Here is a 25,660-nt window from a genome sequence, read left to right on the forward strand (position 1 = left end):
ACAGCCAGAAATATTAATGCACAATTAGAGAGGACACCCCAAAAACACTGAGGAGTGCTAACATTTATTGAGTAGATACTGCTGACAGATATGACTTTTGACAGCCAGAAATATTAATGCACAATTAGGGAGGACACCCCAAAAACACAGAGGAGTGCTAAAATTTATTGAGTAGATACTGCTGACAGATATGACTTTTGACAGCCAGAAATATTAATGCACAATTAGAGAGGACACCCCAAAAACACTGAGGAGTGCTTAAAATTATTGAGTAGATACTGCTGACAGATATGACTTTTGACAGCCAGAAATATTAATGCACAATTAGGGAGGACACCCCAAAAACACAGAGGAGTGCTAAAATTTATTGAGTAGATACTGCTGACAGATATGACTTTTGACAGCCAGAAATATTAATGCACAATTAGAGAGGACACCCCAAAAACACTGAGGAGTGCTTAAAATTATTGAGTAGATACTGCTGACAGATATGACTTTTGACAGCCAGAAATATTAATGCACAATTAGAGAGGACACCCCAAAAACACTGAGGAGTGCTAACATTTATTGAGTAGATACTGCTGACAGATATGACTTTTGACAGCCAGAAATATTAATGCACAATTAGAGAGGACACCCCAAAAACACTGAGGAGTGCTAACATTTATTGAGTAGATACTGCTGACAGATATGACTTTTGACAGCCAGAAATATTAATGCACAATTATGGGGGACAACCCAAAAGCGCTGGGGAGTGCCAAATATGAAGAAAAAATAATAAACCTCTATCCTCCTCTCTGCACTAGCGATTTTGGTTAGAGCAATTGCAAGAACAATATTGTATTCTTTCTCTGTCCCTGCTCTAATTAGTCTATGACTACACCCTGCTCTCTCCCTCTGTCAAATGGCGATGGATTGCTGTGGAGGCGTGTATTTATAAAGTTGAAGTATCGCGAGAACCGAGTCCCGAGATCCGACGACGTCACAATGACGTTCGGCCTCGATTTGGATTCGGAATTGGCGGGAGAGTACCGAGCTGCTCAGCTCGGTACTCGGATACCCAAAGTTCGGGTGGGTTCGGTTCTCGGAGAACCGGACCCGCCCATCTCTACTTATAATGCTGAATCAGTGAACTTTGTAATATAGCAGTACCAATGGACTTATACTGCAGAATCAGTGAACTTTGTAATATTGCAGTACCACTGGACTTATACTGCTGAATCAGTGAACTTTGTAATATAGCAGTACCACTGGACTTATACTGCTGAATCAGTGAACTTTGTAATATAGCAGTACCACTGGACTTATACTGCTGAATCAGTGAACTTTGCAATATAGCAGTACCACTGGAATTATACTGCAGAATCAGTGAACTTTGTAATATTGCAGTACCAATGGACTTATACTGCAGGATTGTTTTTGGATATTTTTTTTTTATTTATTTTTTTTATAATTATTTTTTTTTTTATAACTTTTTTTAAATTTTTTTTATAACTTGGGAATAATGGGGAAATAACAATGCCCTTAGAAGGACAGAGCACAGGACACAGCACCACTGGACTGAACAGGACACAGCACAGCACAGAACTGAACAGCACAGCACAGCACAGCACAGCAGGAGATATAGCAGGACAGAGGACCACCTAACACAACCTCCCTCTACCCTGATCAATGCCCGAGTGAAGATGGCGGCGGCTAGCGGGGAATTTATAGAATACGAGTATCGCGAGATCCGACAGCGGGATTATGACTCAGAGCCTCGGTTTCAGTTTTGCAATTGGCGGGAATACCCGGATCTGTCTCGGATCCGGCTCGGATCGCAACGTTCGGGTGGGCTCGGATTTCAGATATCCGAGCCCGCTCATCTCTAATTCCTATGGAATTGCCTGCCCCCCAAGTAGCAGAAATGAAGGAACCAGTATCTCTACACACCCCCTGCTCCCTGCGACAGCTATATCTTCCAGGTGCTGCAATCAAACATTGGAATTTCTCGGAATTGCTCAGAAAAGTTAAATCACTAGGTTACAATTGACAATATCAATGTAATGGTGAAGGACCCCCACTTTCTGACAAACAGAGGAAGTGAGCTCATTAGGTGCCCACCTCTAACACATTGTTGGTCCTTTACATATTTAAGTCCAATGTAAGATCAAAAACTTTTTGACATTTTGGTGCAAAGGATTTGTGGTGCGGACATGGGGACTTATAAATGAGTAAGTGAGTAAGTGCTACCTTTTTAATAAGGCTGCCTTACTTACAGTTTTGGTACCTGGTACCTATAAAAAAGATACAGTCACAACATGAATATTCTGTCTCATGCTAGAGGTAGTACAGCTGACAGATTCACTTAAATTCCACACATATATATATATATATATATATATATATATATATATATAAAAAGCTCGTAAACCTAAGCCAAGAAGGCTGAGCTAAAAGGGACACAAATATCCGCTTAGTACATGTCCATAACATCTCAGCTATGAGCAAACTTTAGGCAGGGGAGAAGTGAAGGGGGTACAAGGATTTCCCCATTCATTAAAACAATCCCTTATCAGGACACTATCAGTTGTTCAAAAAGTGTAATCAGTACTTTTATATGAATTCATTACTGGACTCGCTTATTAGTTTCTAGCTACATTCTTCAAAATTATAGCTAGAATCTGATTGGCTGTTACCTCCAGTTTTCCTGTTTAGAAGTTTTAGTAAATCTACCCCTAAGAGTGAAACAATCTTTGTTCTCAGCATAGGCAGCGTAATGCTGCAATTCCTAAAATATTATTAAAAACATATTTTGTACAATCATCTGCTCTACATTGCATATTATGGATGGAACGATAAATCAGTGATGTATTACCGTCTGTTTTCAGATGAAGTTCTACTGAAAGGTAAAGGTAAAGCATTATTACAAAATTATTACCAAACCTTCACTACAGACTGCTGAAACTCTTCCCATATTTTAAGGACAATGTCCTAAAGGAATCTGATTCATCTGGTGCATTCATTAACTTGCATCTGCAGCTCAGTGTACCATGCACTCAAAGGAGCATTCCCAGAGAATGCCATATTAGTATTTTACCTAGCTTTAATGCCTCTAAATGCCACAGACAACATAGAAATAGATGCAAACGTTTGGCAGAAAGTGTGTGTGTACAGGTCCATTTGCTTAAACTATTATTTGGACTACCGACGTCTTACCGCGTTTATTGGGCTTTGAGAATGCATGTCAAATGCTTTAAACTATAGTCCATGTTTAAAAAGTCTTAGAGAAGCACCTAAATTTTTGTAACTGATGCACTGGAAATAGTTGGATTACTGTGACGGAATCCATTTTCTTTTTGTTTTATTTAGTCATATTAACATTCTAATGAACAGCACTGTCATCAGCTCTCTTACTCTCTTTCTTAGTTATATAGTTAATATAAATGAGCACAAAAGCTCTGTCACAATGTCAAACAGAATGCAAGGAAGGAAAATAGATTTCTATCACATGTCCAAAGTAGTTTAAAATTCTGTAAATTGTATATGATCATGTAATTTCCAAATACCTTATAGCAATGGCGGTCAACCTTTTTTAATGTGGGACTCATAGTGGCAGGGTGCAATTGTCCGGGACCCCAAAAGAGGACAATTCCAATAGAATGTACTGCATATATGATGAGGGAAAAGCTAGCTCCTTACTTGTATTTTGTCAATATAGAAATACTGTCAATGCAAGTAAACTAATAGATGTGACAACTGAGCTTGCAGACTTAACACCCAACACAACCCAAAATATAAGAAAAGCACAGAGGAGAGTGAGTTGTATATTGCCTGGAGTTCCGAGTAGTCATAAAATGAATCTGATGGTTCTGTAAAAATTCAGTGCAATGTACTTCTATTATAATATTTGTTTGCTTTTTCCATGTATAAGTCACAATATCAATTTCAAATTAGTATTGAAACAAAAATAATTGACTTGCTATAAACACAGATTGATGTTTAAAATAAAAATATATACATAATCATGTGAAATTGAAATGATATTCAGACAAATCTAGTAGCCATCTTGGGAGAGAAATAATCATATAAATATACAGAAAACACCAAAGTGTCAGACAGCGGCAGTACATGCCTACCTGACTAATAGAATTTGTCCAAAGCAGGTCTAAAACGCTAGTACTAGTCTACTTAATAATCACGTTTCTCATGTGCTATAAGTGGTCCTAGCAAGTGAAAAAAAATCATGAATTGATGAATTGTCTTTGGCTGTCACATGCAAATCCTTGGATAAAGAAATGGAATTCAATTCCCCCCAGAGTATCGCCGCGCTAAACCTATTACCATGTTACTTTTTACAGTAACGCGGCCAATTGAATCCCCCCCATAGTCTGACCATTGCAGTCATTTCTATTGCAACTGGCAACAAAGTATTATTGTTGCCTTTTAGAAGACACCGAAGAATCACAATGCTTGAGAAAGAAATTAAAGGCTCTCAAGGCACAGCTCAGAGCAATGACATTGCTGTTCATGTCATTCCAACCTTTCAAACATTTAATCATGGTACTACTAGAATTTCCTTATGCCCTATAGAGCCACATTCTTAAGAACAGTGAAATTGTAAAAATCTAGTACAGATATAAAATATATGATTCACAAGGATAAACGCTATGCAAACTGTATGTATATATAGTTACTCTGCATTCCACTCAGTTGCTTTCGTATGTTCACAATACAGTTGATTTATGTTAGCCCCATAATGTGCATATACAAAGTCACTTATGTCCCTGTCTCAATAAATAGTCAGGATATCCGTGTCACTGACTTTTGCTTATGAGCAATGTATAATTCTCATGGCATGCTAGCATAGAAAGAATATACAAAGAAAATTAATAAAAAGCATGCATTCAGTGGAAACCATCTCATCCAATGCTATAAATTATTCTTCAATGTGAACAATAGACACAGCTGCTTAATAAGGGAATATGACAATAGACTTCTGGCCAAGCAAACCATTCTTCACAGTCATAGGGAAGAGAGGGGGAAGGGGGCATTTATGGAAAGACAGCTGAATACCTCCTTCGGCTAACATATGTAGCCAAATAAGTGACCTGCTTAGTAGTGTTGGACACATGCTTCTGCATTTTAAATATCTGTACTGCCCAGTATCCTATACTGGAATGCTAATCGGCAGCTTACCTGTCTGGGGATAACAGCAGCAGGCCACAAACTACAACAGAGTCTATCACTTGTTCATACTCACTGAGACAAGACTGGAGAGAATCTACAATACTGGATAGAAGCCAACAATCTGGGACACCAAAATATAAACAGGATAGACAAGGTGACAAAAGTATGTTGTCAAATGGCACATTATCTCATATTTGCTACAGAGTACAGACATGTAGATTCAATCATTACAGACTGAGGGGCATATTTAACAAATAATGATAGTGCACCATCGTGCACTTACTGTAAAATATACGTCCCTCTGTGTGCCTTGCATATTTAACAATGGTGCATCGCAGCAGATATCTGCTGCTTTGCATTCCTTTTCGTTTTTGGGAGCCATTCTACAGTATGGTGACTGCTCCCGGTCGCAATCTAACAAGTTCCGGAAAAAAATTTTTTTCTCGGAAACTTGTCATGATGATGTACACCAGCCGAAGCTGGCGTACATTATCATAAATTAAAAATTTCAGTGCTGTCAGCTCTGCTCCGAAGAGCAGAGCCGGACAGCGCATGTGTGGAGGGATCACGTGATCCCTCCCTGTCCCTCACCGCTCTCTCACTGCAACTATAGTTGCGATAGTTGCAGAGACAGAGCGGAGATGTTTGTGCACATGTGCAGTTCAAAGAACTGCACATGCGCAATTGATGTATGAAGAGGAGTGACGAACACCTGGAGGAGATCCGGAGACAGCGCATTCCGAAGGGGCGGGGTAAGTATGTTTTTTTTATCACAGAAACAGCAGTTTATCGGAACTGCTGTTTCTGTGTTCCGTTTTTCATAAATTTGAGAAATAGTTCAATCCTCATCAATGCGATAAGGATTGAAAACTATTTTTTACTTTATGAGAAGATTAATAAATGTGCCCCAGAGAGAGAAAAGGAGAGGAACAGAGAGTTGCAGGGGCAAAATATTGCCATTTCAAATAAACTTTTTTTTTTATAAAGTTAGCCTGTAGAAAATAACAGTGGTATATATATATAATATGCTACTAAGCTTTGCCAAGTGACTATATTTCAAGAATAGTTTATATTTCTGTCAGCTCACAAAACCAGAGATATAAAATTATTATTACAGTTGGAGATTAGACAAAGGGAAACATGCTATGGGTTCAATATGAAATGAAAATCAATTGTAAACATCAGATAATTGTCATCCACTCTCTATTTCTTCACAGGAGTTTTCCAGCCTAAGTAAGGTTAATGGAAAGAGCACTTCAGCTGCATGGCTGAACAGAGAAGCCTTGCAACAGTCTGCAATAAATCCCAGCCTCCATGGACCTGCTTGGGAGCAGGAGATAAGGTTCTAAGGGACACCAAAAAGGGGTCTGCTCATTTTCCAAGCTGTGCATTCCGATAGAACAATCCATAGCAATCACTCTTTGCAGAGGAGAAACATGAAAGATTTGGCCAAAGAATCAGGGTCATCTGCCCTTTATCGGGAGAGCAAAGCCTCACCCTGGCCGGATTCTAACCTTTTAACCCAGTGGAGCCTTCATTTGCACTCGGATAATGACATTCCTGCATGGAGTGCAACCTCCAGTTTCCACTTCTTAAACTTTAGAAACCTGGCACCGATCTTCTTGTGTGTTCAGGCTTTAAAACCAATGCACTGGCTAAAGCTCTATGCATCTCCAAATGCAAAACTCTACATTGTGAGCCTTAATCTAATAGTAATCTCGGTTGTCAAAGCTTTGGTCAGACACAGAAAAAGAACATCCTAGCCCCCTGCTGCTACCACTGACTAAGATGCTACTTGCTCTTTGAGTAGAAAGAATGCCCATTTAATGCCTATTCTCCACCTGTTTAATATGTATAGCAACCCTTAGCTATACTAGTAAGTCATCTAGGCTTCCTCAAGCTGACATAAAAACAACCCAAGCAAACTGAGGCTAAATCTTTGTATTCACTTCTAAATATCCAAACACTGTCTATGCTATTAATTCTTATGCACAATGTTTGTGTGGGAAAAAAAGAACTTTAGGAATTAGGGCTTTTGGTTTAACTTCCCTGGTTACAGAGTAATCAGAGACTCTGCATACATTAGCTTACCACAGCTTTGTCTCTAGAAATGATGCACCATACAAATATGAAGCTGGTAAGTAGATGAGTCTCACAAAGAGGACACATGCTGATAAAGCAATCACTGCCATTTGCCCATTTTTTTATATGTCTCTGTACCAGAACAAATCTGACCCCCAACACCAATTTCTATCGTCGTGTTTATTTATCTAGAAGATGTTCATTTAAGACGTTCAGCTTTTTTGCAGTGTCTCTAGAACGCTCTGAAGAAAAGTTTACATGGGGCAAACAAAATGAAAAATGCCTTAAGCCTGAGTACACACTGCCCCTTTTCTCCTATTTACCATTTTATCCCATGTGAAAAAAGGCTTTAGGATATTCTCAGAGTTACCCACTGATGTCTCTATTAGAGGAAGTGATTAACTATGTATTTGATATTCAAAGCAGTGTGTTAGTTCCATACAGCACACTATTATCATCTTCAATGCTAATTTATTTATCTCCTTATACATGGCTCCATGTTGTGCCCTGCATTATACACATATTGTGGGATAGTCTAGACTCATTAAGCCATGAAATGCCTTGCAGAAAATTAAAACACTGCCTGTTTCCTTGAATGGATGATTATCTGTTGTATGGCTTGACGCAACCCATGAGTTACAACTTAATACATTTTCAAATGTAAAAAAAATAATATATATTGCAATTGTTTATTCCTTTGGTATTTCCACGTATACAATCGTCAGCTTTGCAATACATACTCCTGTTTTTTAATTAAAACAAATCTAAAATAAGGTACTTGAACAAACTTACAATATTAACTATGTTTACTGGTGATATTCATCCATAGCAGAATAGCAGGGAACTAAAGTCTGGGACCCAAGCATCACCCATTGACCACTTTGCAAGGAGTCCCATGTGTGGAATAAGGTAGTCTGCTCTCAATTCCATTCATTTGTTTTTTAAAGCTGCAGATGTCTAAATAGATTATTTTTAGATTTGAGATTCAGACCACTTACAAATTTTAAAGTTCCCCAGGACTGCTGACACCAACAATGATTTTGAGGATTCAAAACCGATTTTTTTTAAAGTAGGTGGGGGTCACAATTTACGGACCCCCATCTGGAAGGAACAGTAATTATGGTGACTGAGGTAGGAGAAGTGGAGAACCATAAAGATGACCCAATCTAAATGGCACGTTGACCCATTTTTGTTTGGTGACAACTCTAAACATGTGCACAAATATTCAAAATACAGCAGACAAACTAAATACATAAATAATAATGAAATACTTTTCACCTTCTACTTATGACATTGCCAATTCAAATGTTTTATCACCAATGTTTTATCCTAGGGCATCTCATAGTGTATGCACGGTGAAACAGAGAAGCGTCAACTGTCCTTATACATACAACATGAAGAAATAAACAGAGTAGACAAGAGAATTGCTTGCCTTCGATTTTAAAATCACCCCTACTGTTTATAGCTAACACTAACAGTGAATGTCGAAAGGGAGATGTTATCAGGGACAAATATGAAATAGTTGGAAACAAGCTTGCCTTGGATACAGGGGCTAATGGAAAAATCAATTGGTTCACAGCCTGGCTTTTAAAACCACAGATGTTTAATCCATAAGGGTGCTCTATACACAGGTGTCATAGGGGAGAAAGCCATTATGGATCAAAAAACTGAAAGTGATTAGAGGTGGCATATTATAAATGTTTTGGAGTTTAAGGTCATGTAAGAAAGCAATATTTACAACATAACTGTAAGGATCAATGTGCCCTTTTGCCATTTTAATATATCTGTCTTTTATACTTTCAAGTGTAATCAAGTTCAGTAATGGACTTAAGTCAGAGCCTTACCTCTACATCACAGTCATGTGATCTCACTACTAAGCAAATGTGATTAATGCAAATGTGTTAGCAGTCATGTTTGTAACTTTGTCTTTAATGTAATAGACAAGTCCTGTTCCTGACTGAGAAACTCTATTCAGTAGTAAATTATTAAAAATGAATTTGTGGCTGATTGCACTGTCAGTCTCAACAAAAATTCATCTTTTCTCAAAGCCAAAATAAAAAGGATTAAATACCCGACCTCCATTTAATATATTAAAAATGGTTTGCAGTGATTTCTCATCTTCTTTTCCAATGTTTTAACTCATCTGTCAGTATGCGTTTACAATTATGAACTGTTTTAAAGATGGCCATAATCTTGATGAAAAGCTAAGGTTAATGGTTGTCATGGCAACATGCACAGCAGTGTTTTTTTTTTTTAAAGATCATTCTATACATTACATTATTGGCATACGTTCCTAAATTAAAGCTTAAAAGGCGGGAATAAGAAATGATCGACTCAATTCTTTGTTTTGTGTAAAAGGCATAAACCACCAATTGATTTATAAATAAAGCCTGCAGTACACAAACGGGCAGTTCAATTGAAACCAGATACCAAGACTTACTTGCTAATGAAAGATGAGCCTTTTGACTTAAAATGGCACCATATTTGTTCAGAGCCAAGCATTGGTAAAATCCTTCATCAGAGTGCTCTCCTTTCCTGCCCTCCACCTCCTGGATGTACAAGGAACCACTGTGCAAAGTCGAGATCCGTTGACTCTCAATAATCTTTACTCCATTTTTCATCCATATGATTGTAATCGGAGGTTCTCCACGAGCCTGACAATCTAAGACCGCTGCATCTTTCCGAGAGACTATTACATCCACAGGTTCTTTCACAAATGACAGGTCACTAAAACACCAGGATCCTGGGAGAAAAAAATATTTAGTACATAAATATCTAGTAAAGAATTTATAATAAAAAACATTGATAAGTAATACAAATGGACTCCTCATTTATAAGAGATGGTTTGTTGGTTCTTGTTAACATCAAGCATATATGTAACATTTCTTAGGACAGTTGTCCCCTTGGTAGTACTGTTCCTTTGTATCTATGGATCATAAGGTATTTTAATTTGTATCACATGTGTAATACATGCAAATATGCAGAGAAATAACTCTCACTGTGTGGAATACTTAGGTCCATATATTGTACAGAACATCTATACAGAACTAAAGTAAAAATAAACTTTCTGGCATATAGTCATTTAAATTATGCATGTATCATTTACGCATGTAATGAACATAAATTGATTACCGTAAGTCATAGTAACATGACCTACATTATTTTATAAAGATTTCTATAAAAGTATAAGATGACATATAGAGCGAAAGAGTAGAAAGTGAACATAGATTATACGTTAGCTGACTATCTAAGTGTAGTTCTTTAACCATCTGTTTTGTTGATTTAGAATATATTTTACTTTGTTTCATTTTATGTCATTTCATTGTATCTTACTTGCTAGAGAGAAAAACAGTGTAGTGTAAACTAAATAAAGTGTAATAATAAGATACAAATTCTGTGCTGACTGCATTCAAGGCTCATTTAACCAGGTTTTCTAAAAAATGTACACTGGATAGGCAGGGACATTATTTCAAGTCAACTGTTCATCTTGTTTTATTGCAAACAAACACTCATATTTGTTTACCAAACACTCGTAAAAGAGCACATTTAAAATAAAGAGGAGAAATCACAATGTGCAGTTTCACCATCATTAACAGGGAAACAAGAGGTAAAGCTGTTTGCTAATTTTACAAGCTTGTCACAGAGATCCTAAACAAGGAAAGTCATAAAAGTTTGATTTTTACAAGAAATCATTAACTTCCTTTCCTCTTTATAAACAGACAGGTTTTCTACCCCTTGAGATATTTAGCACTCCTACTCACCTCTGTCGGGTGTGAATACATCTCTAGTGATAAGTGCACATTTAAACAACTTGGAATATCTTTTACAGGGCATTCTGTGCTATTCCTAACATGTAAATAAATGTTAAACTCATTACCCCCCCCCCCCCCCTCTCTCTCTCTCTCTCTCTCTAACTATTTTACACTGGTGATCAGAAAGTGTTTAGTGCCTGTTAATACTACAAACTTTTTAACATAGCCTGTACTCTTAGGAGGAAGCAGTCCAATACCTACTAACTTACTCAATTTACTAAATTTTTGCATTTCAACAGATACATTTAGATTAAGGACAAAGCAACTTCCTAATATTTGTAACCCTTACTGCTAGATCTCAGTGGGAGAGGGATTAAGGAACCTTTATTTCCACTGGTTGTGTATTGCCAACTGTTACAGAAATGCGGAACTAATTGGCTGCTTACTGTCTCATGCAGTGGGGATTACTTAATTACCCAATACACATTTTCTTAACAGAACAGATCTCTCAAGGAAATAACATGCCTTTTTTCCCCTAACAAAACAACCCTGGTTTCTCCATCCATCACAGCCAGAGATAAAAAGAAGTCAGATAATTCAAAGAGACCCCAGCCTTAGGACAAAATATCTGTTGCCATACTCTTTATCAGCCCCTTTAATCTTTGTTGTTTTTTAGGGTATTAAGGTTTAAGGTGACATAAATAAATGGGTTTGGACTCCCCATTAGCAATTGATTTTTTTCAGATCAGGATCAATACCTTGACTCTTAGAGACAGCTATGTAATCTGAGTTATTTTACACAAGATCCTGTGTTTTGCACAAACACATTTTGAAATATTTCGCTGCTAGCAAGAACTGTGAAATCCATCACAAACAAGCTTTATCTGATCTCAGTTGCCAATAATGGCACATTCAATCCCATCTGACTGATATGTACATTCCTAAAGCTCTCTGTACATCAGCATTTTCTGTAGTGACAAAAGTGTTAATTGGTATAATGCAAAACTAATGTGGGAGCAATAGAATAACACCTATGACAAAAAATGTGTAATCCAGACACAATCCTGAAAATGTACTAATATATATATATATATATATATATATATATATATATATATATATATATATATATATATATATTTATTTGTATATATACCATGGATATACTAAAATGAAAACATGCATCATAAGGAAATGTTTAGAAGACAAAGTACACATATTGGCAGATCTTGATGAAATGTTTTTATTGCATTACTTTACTATAATGCTATAAGTACCATACAGTCACTATGTAGCAGGATAGCATAGCTACTATCAAACAATAAAAATGAAAGCGACTGGTGAATATTAGGGGACCAGGTTTAATCTATTGCAAATACACTAGGAAACAAAAAGTTCAGTGGGAAAAGTATTTCTGCTACTTTATAAATATATATTTGGCCAAAAATAACAGAACTAGGCTTAATTGTTAGATCAAACTAGGCTGTCACACTGCTGCCATTACTGTACATTCTGTCAGTGATATGTAATTTTCTGCAAATCAATGGTCCAGTAAAGGAAATTGTTTAAACAAAAAATGCAAATAAAAATAAAGACACATTACCTAAATTTCATTTTTTTTATCAAGTATACAGTTAAAATATGCAGCACTTATTTATTCTGCACATAAGTAATACTAGTCATAATCTCAATTCAGTTAAGTTATACTTTGCTATGGTAACGCATGACAACAAACTATGGGAATTATGCTTGACATTTAGTTTATGTATTATCAATAATATTGTTAAACATATACATTTAATATCTGGTTAGTTACGCAATTGCTTTATGGAAAAAACGATTACCACTAGCAACCAAGTAAAACAAGCAATAATTATAGCACACTAACAAAACATAAACAATGACAGCTCAATGATGATACTATAAATAAATATATTCTATACAATTGTTATTTTGCATCAAATCCACTTTTTGCACATTAGCACAAAACATAAAAAAGATAAACTACAATTTGACATAAATCTGGTCTCTTCACATTCAGATAAAATCTGTGACTTTCAGTCACTGGACTCAAACTTTTTATCTTCTTTACAGAAATAGAGTGTGTGGTATAAAGAATTATTGGTACAAAAGTACTAGTGGTTAAAAACAATATTAGCAATGTACCGTATATCATGGACAGCAATAATGAGAGAAAGGTGAGTAAGCAAAATGGTAAATATCTGCTTCATGATGAGCAGTCTGTAGGATAAAGTGATGGAATTATTAGTAGGACAATTATGCAATATGACTTATTATTATCTGCATGATCACTAACGTGATTATTACAAGAGAAAATGTTGGGCTATTGGTTCATGTGCTAAGACGATCAGCAGGAGGAGGAGGGGGTATCTAAAGCCAGCAGAGGCCATGTACAGGAAGGCGACACGGGTCACTTTCACCCGCACTGCTGTAATGCAAAGTTTTCCTAGAAGAAAATCCCTTCTGTACTCACCTGGAAGGGTAAACAGGGCTGCCAAGAACAGCAGCCCCCGAGCCATACTCCTAATACACGGGTCCATTTACCGGGGCTGTGCACACATGCTAGGGGTCCTCTCACTTGCAGCTCTCAGTGTCTCTGTGACTCGCACTAGGCGCCTCTGAGCCCTGCGGGACTTTTTTTTTTCCTAGAGCTCCTGCGCAAGCACACACGGCAGAAGGAGGCGGAGGGAGAGTGCACATATGTGTGTGTGTGTGTGTGTGTGTGTGGGGGGGGGGAGTTGCGCTGGACAGAGGGACAGGGAAACCTTGGAGTGGCCGGGACTACATAGTGCATCCTCTTGTGAGCGGGGGAAGGGTTAGGGGGGTTGAGGCATGTGGTGAGTGTGTGTTTCACAGCACGGGGCTCTATAGGGCATAAGGTTATGGGTCTGGGGTAGCGCCTGCAGCTCACATTCATCTCTTGTATCCCCCCATTTAGAAGACCAAGCACAGTCCTGAAATGCCCCTCTTGCATCTGGATGAGACTTGTCACCAATACATGTGTGCTGTATCCGGCACAAGGGTTAAACTGGAGTTTGGCTGCTAAGGCACGAGTATAACTAGGGCAGTGCGAGATGAAGCCATAGCGCACATCAGCACTAACTCCCTTCATTTCACATCACTCGCATCCATAAATAAATAAGCTATAGGGCTGCTGCTAGTCCCAGGTCAACTTCTTCACTGCCAAACACATACGAGTGAAAGCAGCATGTGACGTGTGCTCTAATGTCACTGCTTCCTGAGGATTAACCCGTTTGTTGTCTTACACAGATTTCCCTAAACTTTCACTTTCTAAGTATATTTTCATTTTTGTGGATGTTTACAAAGAACACGTCCTTGTGTCATGTCTAGAAAAAGATTACACAGTTCACTCTGATATCTGCAGATATATGGCTAAAAATGTAGGGGTTTATTTATTAGGAACTCATCCATAACTAAGGACGTTATTTAGAGTCGGACGCAAAGTTAGTGTAAGAAGTGTAGGAGTGGGAGTGTGCCGCAGCTTGGTAGAGTATTAGGAGTAGCAAGCAACTCCAGTTGCATCCCACTCGTAATACTCTACCGATATGCATCTTAGGATTTACTTACAGGGTCACACACCTTCACAATTCCGCGTTCCTCTAGTAGTGATCCGCAAGCCATTGCAAGTGTTGGGCAGCACAGTGGCGTAGTGGTTAGCACATCTGCCTCACAGCACTGGGGTCATGAGTTCAATTCCCAGCCATGGCCTTATCTGTGTGGAGTTTGTATGTTCTCCCTGTGTTTGCGTGGGTTTCCTCCAGGTGCTCCAGTTTCCTCCCACACTCCAAAAACATACTGGCAGGTTAATTGGCTGCAATAAAAAAAAAAAAATTGACCCTAGTCTCTCCCTCTCTGTCTGTCTATTTGTGTGACTGTGTGTCTATAGTAGGGAATTTAGACTGTAAGCTCCAATAGGGCAAGGACTGATGTGAATGAGTTCTCTGTACAGTGCTGCAAAATTAGTGGCGCTATATAAATAAATGATGATGATGAAGTGTTAATTGCATCCAAGATGCAGGCGCATATGGTTCTTGCTGCACATGCGTGATAGTGTTTTTTTGTTCGATGCACTTAAAACGAACTTTGCGTCAAACTCCAAATAAGGTCCTAAATGTTCTATTGTTGCGTATCGCAGTGATAGAAAATCTTTTACCGTGCAATTTGTTAAGAAAAGGTCACAGGGGGCAGCAGAGTGTTGCTCAGCTTCCCAACAGTTGAAAGAGAAGTCCTGGGACCCTCTTGTTCAAGCTTGAGGCAGCATGCTAACTCACGCATGTGAAATCCATCTGGAAGCCCAAACTTGGGCTTTTTGTTCCAGATTCTACAAAATCATCATCACCATTTATTTATATAGCGTCACTGATTCCGCAGCGCTGTACAGAGAACTCACTCACATCAGTCTGCCCCATAGGCACTTACAGTCTAAATTCCCTAACACACACACACACAGATTGAATAAAAATCTTATTAAAGTTAAAATTTAAAACATTTTTTTCTGTGGGCACATCTTGCTAACGCCACCCAGAAATGGCTCAGCAGTCAGAGGGCAACTATGGTAATTGTACCCAGGGCTGCCAAGAGGAATTCAGGGCCCCGATACAACAACTTCATGGGGCCCCCCATATAGTTGAGCACAGCAAAAGTGGGAGTTTTCATACAATATGGGGCATGGCTATACTTCATTGGGGTGTGGCTAGCAGGTGAAAAGTGCTAGGCCACCCCCTCCCTACAGAAAAAAACCCTGCATTGTTGTGTACAACATTGGCAAAAGGGTGCAGTGCCAGCTCACTGGAGCGTGACATATGTCCCAGCACTCCTGAATTTCAGCTACTTCTAGCACCATAGTGTAGTATATAAAGAATGCAGTATATACATAAAGAGGTCAATGTCTTTGCCTGCACCTTACATTGGGCAGAACAGTCACCAAAAATCAGGATTGTCCCACGAGAATCACAACATTTCACAGACTGTCCTGCTCTCTCCTACCTGTTCTTGTCACTTTCACCTTCAGTGGCTGCTGGTTTCTTTAGTTGCAGCTTGCCTGGATCCTGGAATGTTGGGAGCCCTATTTGGAAAAAAATGGGTACATATAGAATATTCCAACCAGCCCCAGCGCCCACAAGTAATAATTACGACTTCCTCCTGCCCCAACATTAAAATAATACTATTCCCATTTAATAAATAAACCTATTTCCCTCACTGCAAACAGCCCCAGCAATAAATTAATGGTATTTACATTTCATAAATATACCTAAATCCCGTAACCATTACTGCCATTAAATAATTCATAGTCACATTTAATAAATAGACTTCATTCTCCACAAACTCACCCTCACATTCAATAGCCCCCAAACCACCCCATCTTAAATTAATAGTCCTCACTATTAAATTGCCCCACCATCACCCCACAAACAATATAGCACCCATTAATTAGACACCACCTACCTCACACACACTACATTGGCACAAGCCCCCTGTGCCATCACACACACTACCATAAGCCCCCGGTGTTATCGCACACTGCCACGCTGTGCCCCCTTATGATCACACTGTGCCCTCCATGCTGCTTTTCCCCCATTCACCTGGCCCCCCTTCATCACTCTGCTCCATGCTGCCCCCCCCTTCATCACACTGTGCCATGCTGCTCCCCCTCTCCCCTTCATTACTCTGTGCCATGCTGCCCCTTCTCCCCTTCATTACTCTGTGCCATGCTGCCCCCTCTCCCCTTCATTACTCTGGGCCATGCTGCCCGCTCTCCCCTTCATTACTCCTGGCCATGCTGCCTCTCCTCTCCTTCATCACACTATGCCATGCTGCTTCCCCCTCTCTTTCAGCATCACTCGGTGCCTTTCTGTTTTCCTCCGTTCCTTTACTTACCTTTGTATTGACTTCTTTCATTTCATCTCTTGTAATGTCTTGGTCTTCTCTGCGCCACTCCTCACTGAATGTCGGGCGTGCAATGTTGATAGATTAGGAAAATTTTTAAATATGCGTCCATTCCCGAATACAGCTGTTTTTGTGGAATTTACATGTAAATTAACTATAATAAATTGGCCCCTTAGAGAGAAGCCCTAAATCTGTCCAAAAAAAATCCCTTTCCGCAGGGTTTAGGGTTTATCTCCCTTTAATAAATCCCCTTAATGATTTTGGTTTAATTATTTTCCTGTTCTACTGATACAGTTAATTGTTTGAGTTACATTTAAACTAACATTGGCTGCATGTAGGAAATAATGCCACCAAGTGAGAGTGAGAAAAATTATGTTTGTATCATTTTTCTTGCCCGAGAAGGTTTGCACATAAGCATAGTTGACTGAAGTACCATTGGAGCTTGTCTGTGTTATCTCTGGGGTTGTATTTACCACAGATTGATAAACCCTGGTCTGACCCATTTAGAGCTCATTCATTTTATTCATGTTGTATTTTAGATTCCACGTAACACAAGAAAACCATCAAGAACATTACACAGGAATAGATGTTGGGGTTGGAGCTTACTACAAAAAAAATATTGCAGTATAATTTTATTATGGAAAACGCCAAGCCGCGCATATTATCATTGTCTCTCTGGACAGCATATGTGTTATGTCAGGGGCGCACGCAGGATTTTTAAGGGGGGGGAACGCCCCCAAAAAAGAAAAACCACAGCTCCATTTCGTCGGCGCTGCACTGAACAGCAGCCGCGACGCTGTCTAAGAAGAGTCCGCAGTCCGTCACGGACGCTTCTTTGACAGCGCCGTGGCTGCTCTATAGTACAGTGCCGCTATGTGGGGACACTGTTCTTTGCGGAGGGGAGGGGTTTCTGAACCAGAACCCTCCCCCCCCTGCTTGCGCCCCTGCATGTCTAAGTAAAACTTCCATCTGTATGCTACACAATTTCTTTGCATATTCCAAAATGGAACCCAGCATGTGAAAGATCACCTGAAAGAGCGTTAACTGGAAGAAAATCTACTCCTCCACAAAAAAAAACACAACACATAAAGCTGGCAGTACACACTGCAATATAGTACTGCAGCATTAGTGGCACTATAAAAATAATTGGTGATGATGATGATGGTTGCCACTGACATTGGGCATTTGGCCAGATATTGCAGAGTTTGGTCCCAAACCACAGCTATGCCAGATAATGAGTCTATTGAAATTGATATGATCATTATTAGTCATGGCGGAAAATTAAGTCAGACGATGAGCTTTAACGACCTGTGTGTGTGGTCATCTTTCGACTGCAGCAGTGGGCAACAATGAAGCCTGGAATAGATCCAGCCGCTTCACAAATGACTGGATTTCATCCGATTTAGCCCCCACGTGAGAACGTGGATCTTGTCTTTCAAATCTCTAGCCAAGCAGCAGGATCAGCCCGTTTGTGGTCACCTTGAAGCACTCTCTCAATTGAAAATCTCATTGCCCAAAGGCTTCACATTAGTGCTTTAGAAACAAAAGAGTTTTTTGTTTTTTTTTAAGTTTTTTTCCCCAAGGCATTGTGGGTAACTGCCAGTGTAGAGGTTATGGGATCAGGTTCTCATGGTGTATCTTTTTTCACCTCTGGAATGCTGCGTTTCGGAACCAAGATTGCCTGGGGATTCCGTTTTTAAAGAAACACTCACCATTTAGAATTAAAACTGAAAGCAATTATTTACTTTACTGAACAAATATAATTTGCAGTTAAGTGATTATAGTGTTGAAATTATACACTTTAACAGAAAATTGTATATTAATAGAGCTTGCATATGTAGTCATCAGAAGTTTGATCGATCGATAAGTGTAGAATGCCAATGGGTTTGGAGTAAATAGAAAGCGTTATGACTTTTTCAATATTCTATTTAAATATAGTCTTGATTAATAATAATGATCCCACTGTCCTAAGTAATAGATTTAATTGTATGAACATGTTTACAACTCATAACAAAAGAAAAAGTACTGTATATACTGTATACATGTATATTGGAAAAGTGTCAGGACCAGATTGTATTCTAAATGCGTCTGTTACTTATTAACATTTTTTATGTAGCAGCAGCATATCCCACAGGACTTTACAATTAGGAACAATACAAGAAGATTGGCTATTAAGAAACCAATAGGTTAGAGTGTCCTGCTCACATGCCTACACTCTATAGACAAGTCACCTTTGAGAACCCCAGATAGGGATTTTATTTCTAGGTAACACTCTGAATCTCTGTGCTCAGTGAAGCAGATCTCATCACTCTGCACTATACTCAGACTGCAAGCCACTCATGGTCAATGATCTGCTACCAAAGCCCTGAAATCTGTGACTTTATTATAGCACAGACTGAAGTGAATATCGCATTGAATATTCTGCTGGTCACATAGTGACTATAAAATGTTTTCACCCCTTTGGCATATTTCACATTTTATTTTCTTACATCATAGAATGAAAATGGATTTATTCAGGAATTCATACCACTGACCGACACAAAATACTATGTAAAGTCAAATGAAAAAAACTATTTTTTTCTTTTCTATATTTGGGAACTTGGGACACATTTCCAAAGGAATCAGTGGTGTAAGTAACTAACAGGTAAGTGCTTGTGTCCAAAAAGAGCACTGCTGCCCACTAGTCATTTGTCTGCATTGATCTTGTATTAGATTAATTAAAGCTTATTGATGGTTGCTATTGGTTGTAGCATATTTGCACTTTTTACATATTTAAATTTATCTTGAGCAAGCACAGCCCATGACAAATCAAATTCAAACATGCAGATAAAGGCTGTCATTTTGTTCACTGAGTCATCCATAATAATATGACCAAGGATCATGACAATACAGTGTAATCACACAATTCATTTGGATTGCACTAGTTTGTGAATTGATAGGCTGCATTGTCATGAACATAGGCTCAGGTCACACAATGGCTGCTTCCAATGTGAATAGGGGTGGGCAGACAACAAATTTACTGAAACCACTAGAACCTGGCTAGTCGTGTTCTTTACCTTTAACAGCCCCGCCTTAGAGCTGGAGTGCTCACCAGTATTCAGTTGTCCCCAGGTTTTGAGAACATGGTAGTAGAGGCTCATTCCGTGATGGACCCTAACACCACATATATCAGGACACAGACGTGTGAGTTCATATGTAAAACATAAACTGAGAGCTGTGCATACAGGAGACACACAGGTTAACTGGCCATGGATATGCAGAACAAGGTGCAGAGGCCAGACAAAGGTCAGATCAGGCGGCAATCCAAATAATTGCATCTAGACAAAGGGACAGGGCAGGTGGCAATCCAGAAAAATGGTAAGTGTCCAGTCAAAATATTAGGGCAGTTGGCAATCCAGAGGGTCAGTACCAACCAGGGATCACGGTAACCAAAAAACCTAAAAATTGTCAATAAACAGACCCATGTGGCGTGTGTATACTGCACCCAAAACGGGCTGAATATTTTTCTAGATTCTGTCCCGCTAGACACCTGGGAGGTGGGGCTGTATATTTGTTCAATTTTTCCAATCTATTCCTGTTGCCAAATTAGAAAGTTACTTTCCTATTAAAGGCACTTGCCTTATCTTTGTCACCTTCCCCATGTCTATCTATGTTAATTTTGTGTTTGTTATTTATTTTCATATTGCCTGCTGATTGTGGTTACTAATTTGTTTCACAGGTTCTCATTCACCTTTTCAAATTCTCTTTATACTGTTGGGGCAGTTGCCCCTTCTTCTTTCCCTTATGTAATGTCTCATGCACCATCACACTCTCCCACATCTGTTGTTATTGGCCCACCACCTTACCCACTTATACTACTTGGATGGCCAAACCACCCTCTCATTTACGGTACCTATGTTGTACCATTTACTCTTTGCCTGGACTTGTTTCTCGACTGGATTACTTGTCAACCTCTGTCAACTTTCCTTTACTCTTTTTGAAGTCACTGCCCTCTTTTGCTCTTCCCTGGCACTCAGATCCTCCATGAGTCTTAAAATCATTTATCTAAATGTGAATGACCTTAACTCTCCCACTAAATGCACAATGGTTCTTCAATACTTTAAATGCCAATCTGAAAATATTGTTCTCCTCCAGGAAAGACATTTTAAAATACCTCCTCCACAACTGACCTGTAAAATTTACCCCCAAACTTGTTACGCCTCTATTGACAGTAAACAGAGGGGCACAGCCATCCTTATACATTATAAAATTTCCTTTACACCAGATATCTTACTAGCGGACCCCTTAGATTGACTAAGTTTACAATTGCCTCGGTGTATGCTCCTAATTTGTGGCAGAATACCTTTTTCACTTATTTTTTTTACAATTTTCCCTTCTGGTTCAGGGTAACATCATAGTGGGTAGTGACTTTAATACGACATTAAATCCTGGGGTCGATCGCTCCTCCATATGCTTCCCAAGATGATAGAAGTATCTTAAGGCTAAGTTACACCATATTCTCTATAAAAAAAAAAGCTGCTAAAATCCTGTAATGGCTCCAACAGAAATTTTTTGAGAGGGGAGATAAGACAGACTCCTGGTGTAAAAACTGAGGTATAAGCACATCCACAATTATTTCACTTCCATTAAAACAGATGCTGGCGATCTCACCCCTCAAGAAAATAGCAAATGTCTTCAAGGACTTTTATATTTTGTTTATAATCTTCATGCTTAGGATAGAAACTCTTGCTATCAAGCTCCGTCAAAACCCTGACATCTCCAGGTTTACAAGTAGGCCCCTTGGAACACACAATATCTTTATATCCGTATAACATTCTTAGGTCTATCACCAATCCACTTGTTTCCCTTCTGAACCTTCTTAAAGACTTAACCCTATTCGGTGACCTGTCTAATTACAAAACTAATGACTCTAAGTTTGAAATCTTTGATCTGAATCTTTCCCCTACACATCTACAACATCTTAAGACTTGTTTTGATAATAAATGGCAGCCCCAAAAAATCAAATGCTTGGATATCTCAGAATTTATAAGCAACTTTATGGAGCTAATTTCACACCTCTATTGGAAAATATTAAGTCAGACTTTACTAATTGAGACTAGCTCACAATCTCTTAGATGAAAAATTGCATCACTTAAGCTGAATATTTTACCCCACCTTATTCTTTCAGACTCCCCCCCTTAAGGTACCCTCAAATGCTTTTAAGATGCTCCAATAACTAGCCATCAAATTCATTTGGCTGGCAAGGAAACCCAGAATCCACATAAGTATACTCCATTAACCTATCTAAGAGGACGGTCTAGGTTTCTTACCCCCTGTTCTCATCAGGACCCACCCCGACCAGTTCCCAGAATAAACATGACATGACATTAAATTTCTCAGCGATTTAGCCCCAACTCAACTTTTCTGACATTTGCTAATCTTTTAGAAGAGGCTTCATATCCCCTCTTCTTGTTTTTATCAATACCTCTAACTTCGACATCTCTACAACACTGTTCATCACTCCCATCCAGATAGTCACCAATCCTCCTCATTGGTATCTTTCCGCACACAAAGGTCCTCATCCAGAAGTCTCATTTCCACTTTCTACCATCTCACATTAAGGTATGAATGACCCCCTAAAGACTCACATGAATTCTAATGGGAGGAGGACATAGGGGAGATGCTCAACCCAGAGTATTGGGATAATATTAGATTGCATCTATCCAAAACCTCAATTTGCTTAAAATTAGCAAAAACACTTGTAAGATCTACTACTGCTGGTATCGTGTCCCTCACAGGTTTCACATCATATTCCCAAACTGTTCCCCTCTATGTTTGCAACTCTGCGGTGGCATGGGTACTTTGTCTCATATATGGCGGTACTGCACAAAATTAGTTCTCCTTTGGAGGGAAATACACTGCTTGATTACCAATATCACCGACATTACCATCCCAGATTCTTAATATTTTTCCTTACTACCCTACATATTCCAGATATCTCTAACCACACACAGAAACTGATCGCACATATTCTCAGTGCCAAGATATGCCAGATTGCCTTCCTCTGGAAGAAATCAGAACCAATCTCCATACCATCCATTAGACATCTCAACTTATGACAAAGAAACTCCCAGCATTAATTGTTTACAGAACTAATCTGGCCACTAACTGGCTAGGAATGGTAACATAGGGGTTCATGTTGCCCACAGCATCCAATCAGCATCTACCTTTCATTTTATGGTATGTCCTTGATAAATGCTTCTTTAAAGCTGATTGGTTGGCATGGGCAACTTCTCCACCGGTCCACTTTTCCACTATTTTCACTGCGTGATACATGAACCCATTAGTAAGAAAGGTTTACTTGCTTAGTCATCACTCCTATGACTCATCATGTCCAAAGTGTCCAGTGACTCAACTGTTTATTATTCTGTATCTGTAGGCTAGGTGCATGCAGGAGGTTTATCACGATCTCCATAGAGTTTTCAGAGTCATGGTCTTTTCAGCCGATGCCGGCAATGAACATGTCTTGGTGACTAAATATAAAGAGTATTGTAGATGAAATAATTTGTTTGCTCGTTCTAAGACTGAATATTTTATTTCAGAGTCACAGAAGCTAACGAAATTCGTTATGACATGTGGTTAGCTATATCAAGGTGGTTAATCAGTGTGACAGGAATGAATGAATGAATACATATTGTGCTCTCATTCTCTAAACGACTATAGGACCAGATGAAGAGCACAGATCTGAAGGTAAATCGTGTGTAGTATGTACACATGAGTTGCCCGACCGGTTGGACCTTAAGTCGTAGGTACAATCATTGTAGATAACAGATTGGTCGGAAAATTCTCCAGTGTGTACCTAGTCTTATACTAATCTACCCAGAACAGTATAATTAAAGAAAACAATGGAATTTTACTGAAGAAAAAAAACATCCCTAAATAATGTATAAATGGATTATATATCGTAATGTATAGTCTTAAAGAGGGTGTAACTTTAAAACTATGGGTCAGAGAAAGATACTAAGACCATTTTTGAAATCAGCATAGATAATACCTGAAGTGCCCTGAAGTGCCCTGTGACAAAATCTTTGTTTACCAGTGTAATTAATCAAATCTGGCAGGTCCTCAACATGGAATTTATTTCAAAAATCATTCATCATACTCCCAATACATTTGCTTGCATCTGAAGCTCTTGGACTGAGTACTATGGGGCCGCCCATCCTTTAAAGGATTAACATATCTTCTCCATTCTTTTGTTCTTTATATCTCTTTAGGCAGTGACTTCTTCCCTTACCCCCTCCCCTTCTCATCTGTTCTATACAGCACTATAACTCCCCCCCCCCCCAGCCATAATGTGATACCCCAAAACTTGAGTACCCTGGGGTGCATCTATATATAAATATATGTGTGTACTCATGACAATGTTCATATACCTTCCTGGTTAGATGTGGTTACATGTGTTACTTGTTTTTTGGTTTTTTTTTAAAGTAATTTTTATTGGGGTTTTTTCAAAACAAAACAATGAGATTGAAACATACCAAGAGAATGTATAAACATACTGTATACATATGAAATTCAATAGAGTTTACACATAATAATAGAAAGACTAAAATCCGGTATGTCATTTATGGAAAAGAAAAAGAAAAATGTTGTTTGTTTTTATTTTTCAGAGGGAGGGGGGGACGAACAATAGGGGAAGGAAAGGGAGGTTATGGGAATGGGGAGGGGAACAGGAGAATATTCTACTCATTGTATTATGCCTCAGATTGTAGGGTAGAGAAGCACTGACCCCTGTGGCTATATGAAGAACAAATTAAATCAGAATTTTCCAGAACTTATATGCGCAATGATCCTTCTTAACCAACATAGATCCAAACCAACATATATTTGTCAACCGGTTGTCAAGGGAGGTTCAGCATCATAGTGATTCGTCCAGGAAGACCATATGTTTTTGAAGTTCACTGGTTTGTCTTTGAAGAGAGCTGTGATGCTTTCCATCCTATAAACTGACCAAACTTTGTTGATAGTGGCTGAGAGTGAGGGGGGAGAGGTGTTTTTCCATAGAGCGGCAATTAAACATTTAGAGGCATTTATGTGTTACTTGTTATAAGTGTTTATAAAGATTTAAAAAAAAAAAAAAAAAGATTTCTTGAAGGAGAAATAACAGTTGGGAGTGGTTGGTGGTTGCCGAGGGTGACAGTTGGGAGTGGTTGCCGGGGGTGACAGTTGGGAGTGGTTGGTGGTTGCCGGGGGTGACAGGGAGAGAGGGGTGTTATACTCAGGACCGCTGAGAGAGATCCCTGTGTCTGATAAACGGAGAGTGAAAATATAGGAACAGAATGAAAATTGGACAAAGTGATATATAAGCAGATTAAAAGTGAAGAAAGTGTAAGAAGAGAAGAAGTGAGCCAAAGAGAGGCGTGAGGAAAAAGGAAAGTGCTGAAAATTACTCAGTGGAGAGATCTGTGAGTACACAACAGAGACTGAGCTATGTACTGAGGACAGTGTGAGAGGACAGAGACAAGTTGGAGTTGTATAATAACAGTTAAGCAAACACAGTGCAGCATAACTCCCACCATTACATCACTGACACTGGAAACATCAGCAGTTACTTAGATACATGTTATATACAAGTTAACCCGTGCATGATACTCATGCATTCTAGTCAAATCAAGCTACTTAAGGTCTTAAAAAGGTTCTTGTCATGCATTTGGGCCTAGCCCAGGCCTCCTCAGGGGAAGAGTGTTACT

At 38.9% G+C, this 25,660-nt stretch overlaps 1 protein-coding gene across 1 annotated transcript in view; it reads right to left on the reverse strand.

Moving 5' to 3' along the window:
- PRTG (protogenin) overlaps positions 1-25,660 on the reverse strand; it is a 131,658-nt gene that overhangs the window by 85,342 nt on the left and 20,656 nt on the right. The window contains exon 2 of the mRNA XM_075205928.1: positions 9,692-10,026. Within this exon, the coding sequence (XP_075062029.1) occupies positions 9,692-10,026 (335 nt within the window). The remainder of the gene's footprint in view (positions 1-9,691; positions 10,027-25,660) is intronic.

The sequence above is a fragment of the Mixophyes fleayi genome, chromosome 4 (genome assembly GCF_038048845.1).
Source record: "Mixophyes fleayi isolate aMixFle1 chromosome 4, aMixFle1.hap1, whole genome shotgun sequence".
NCBI lineage: Eukaryota > Metazoa > Chordata > Amphibia > Anura > Limnodynastidae > Mixophyes > Mixophyes fleayi.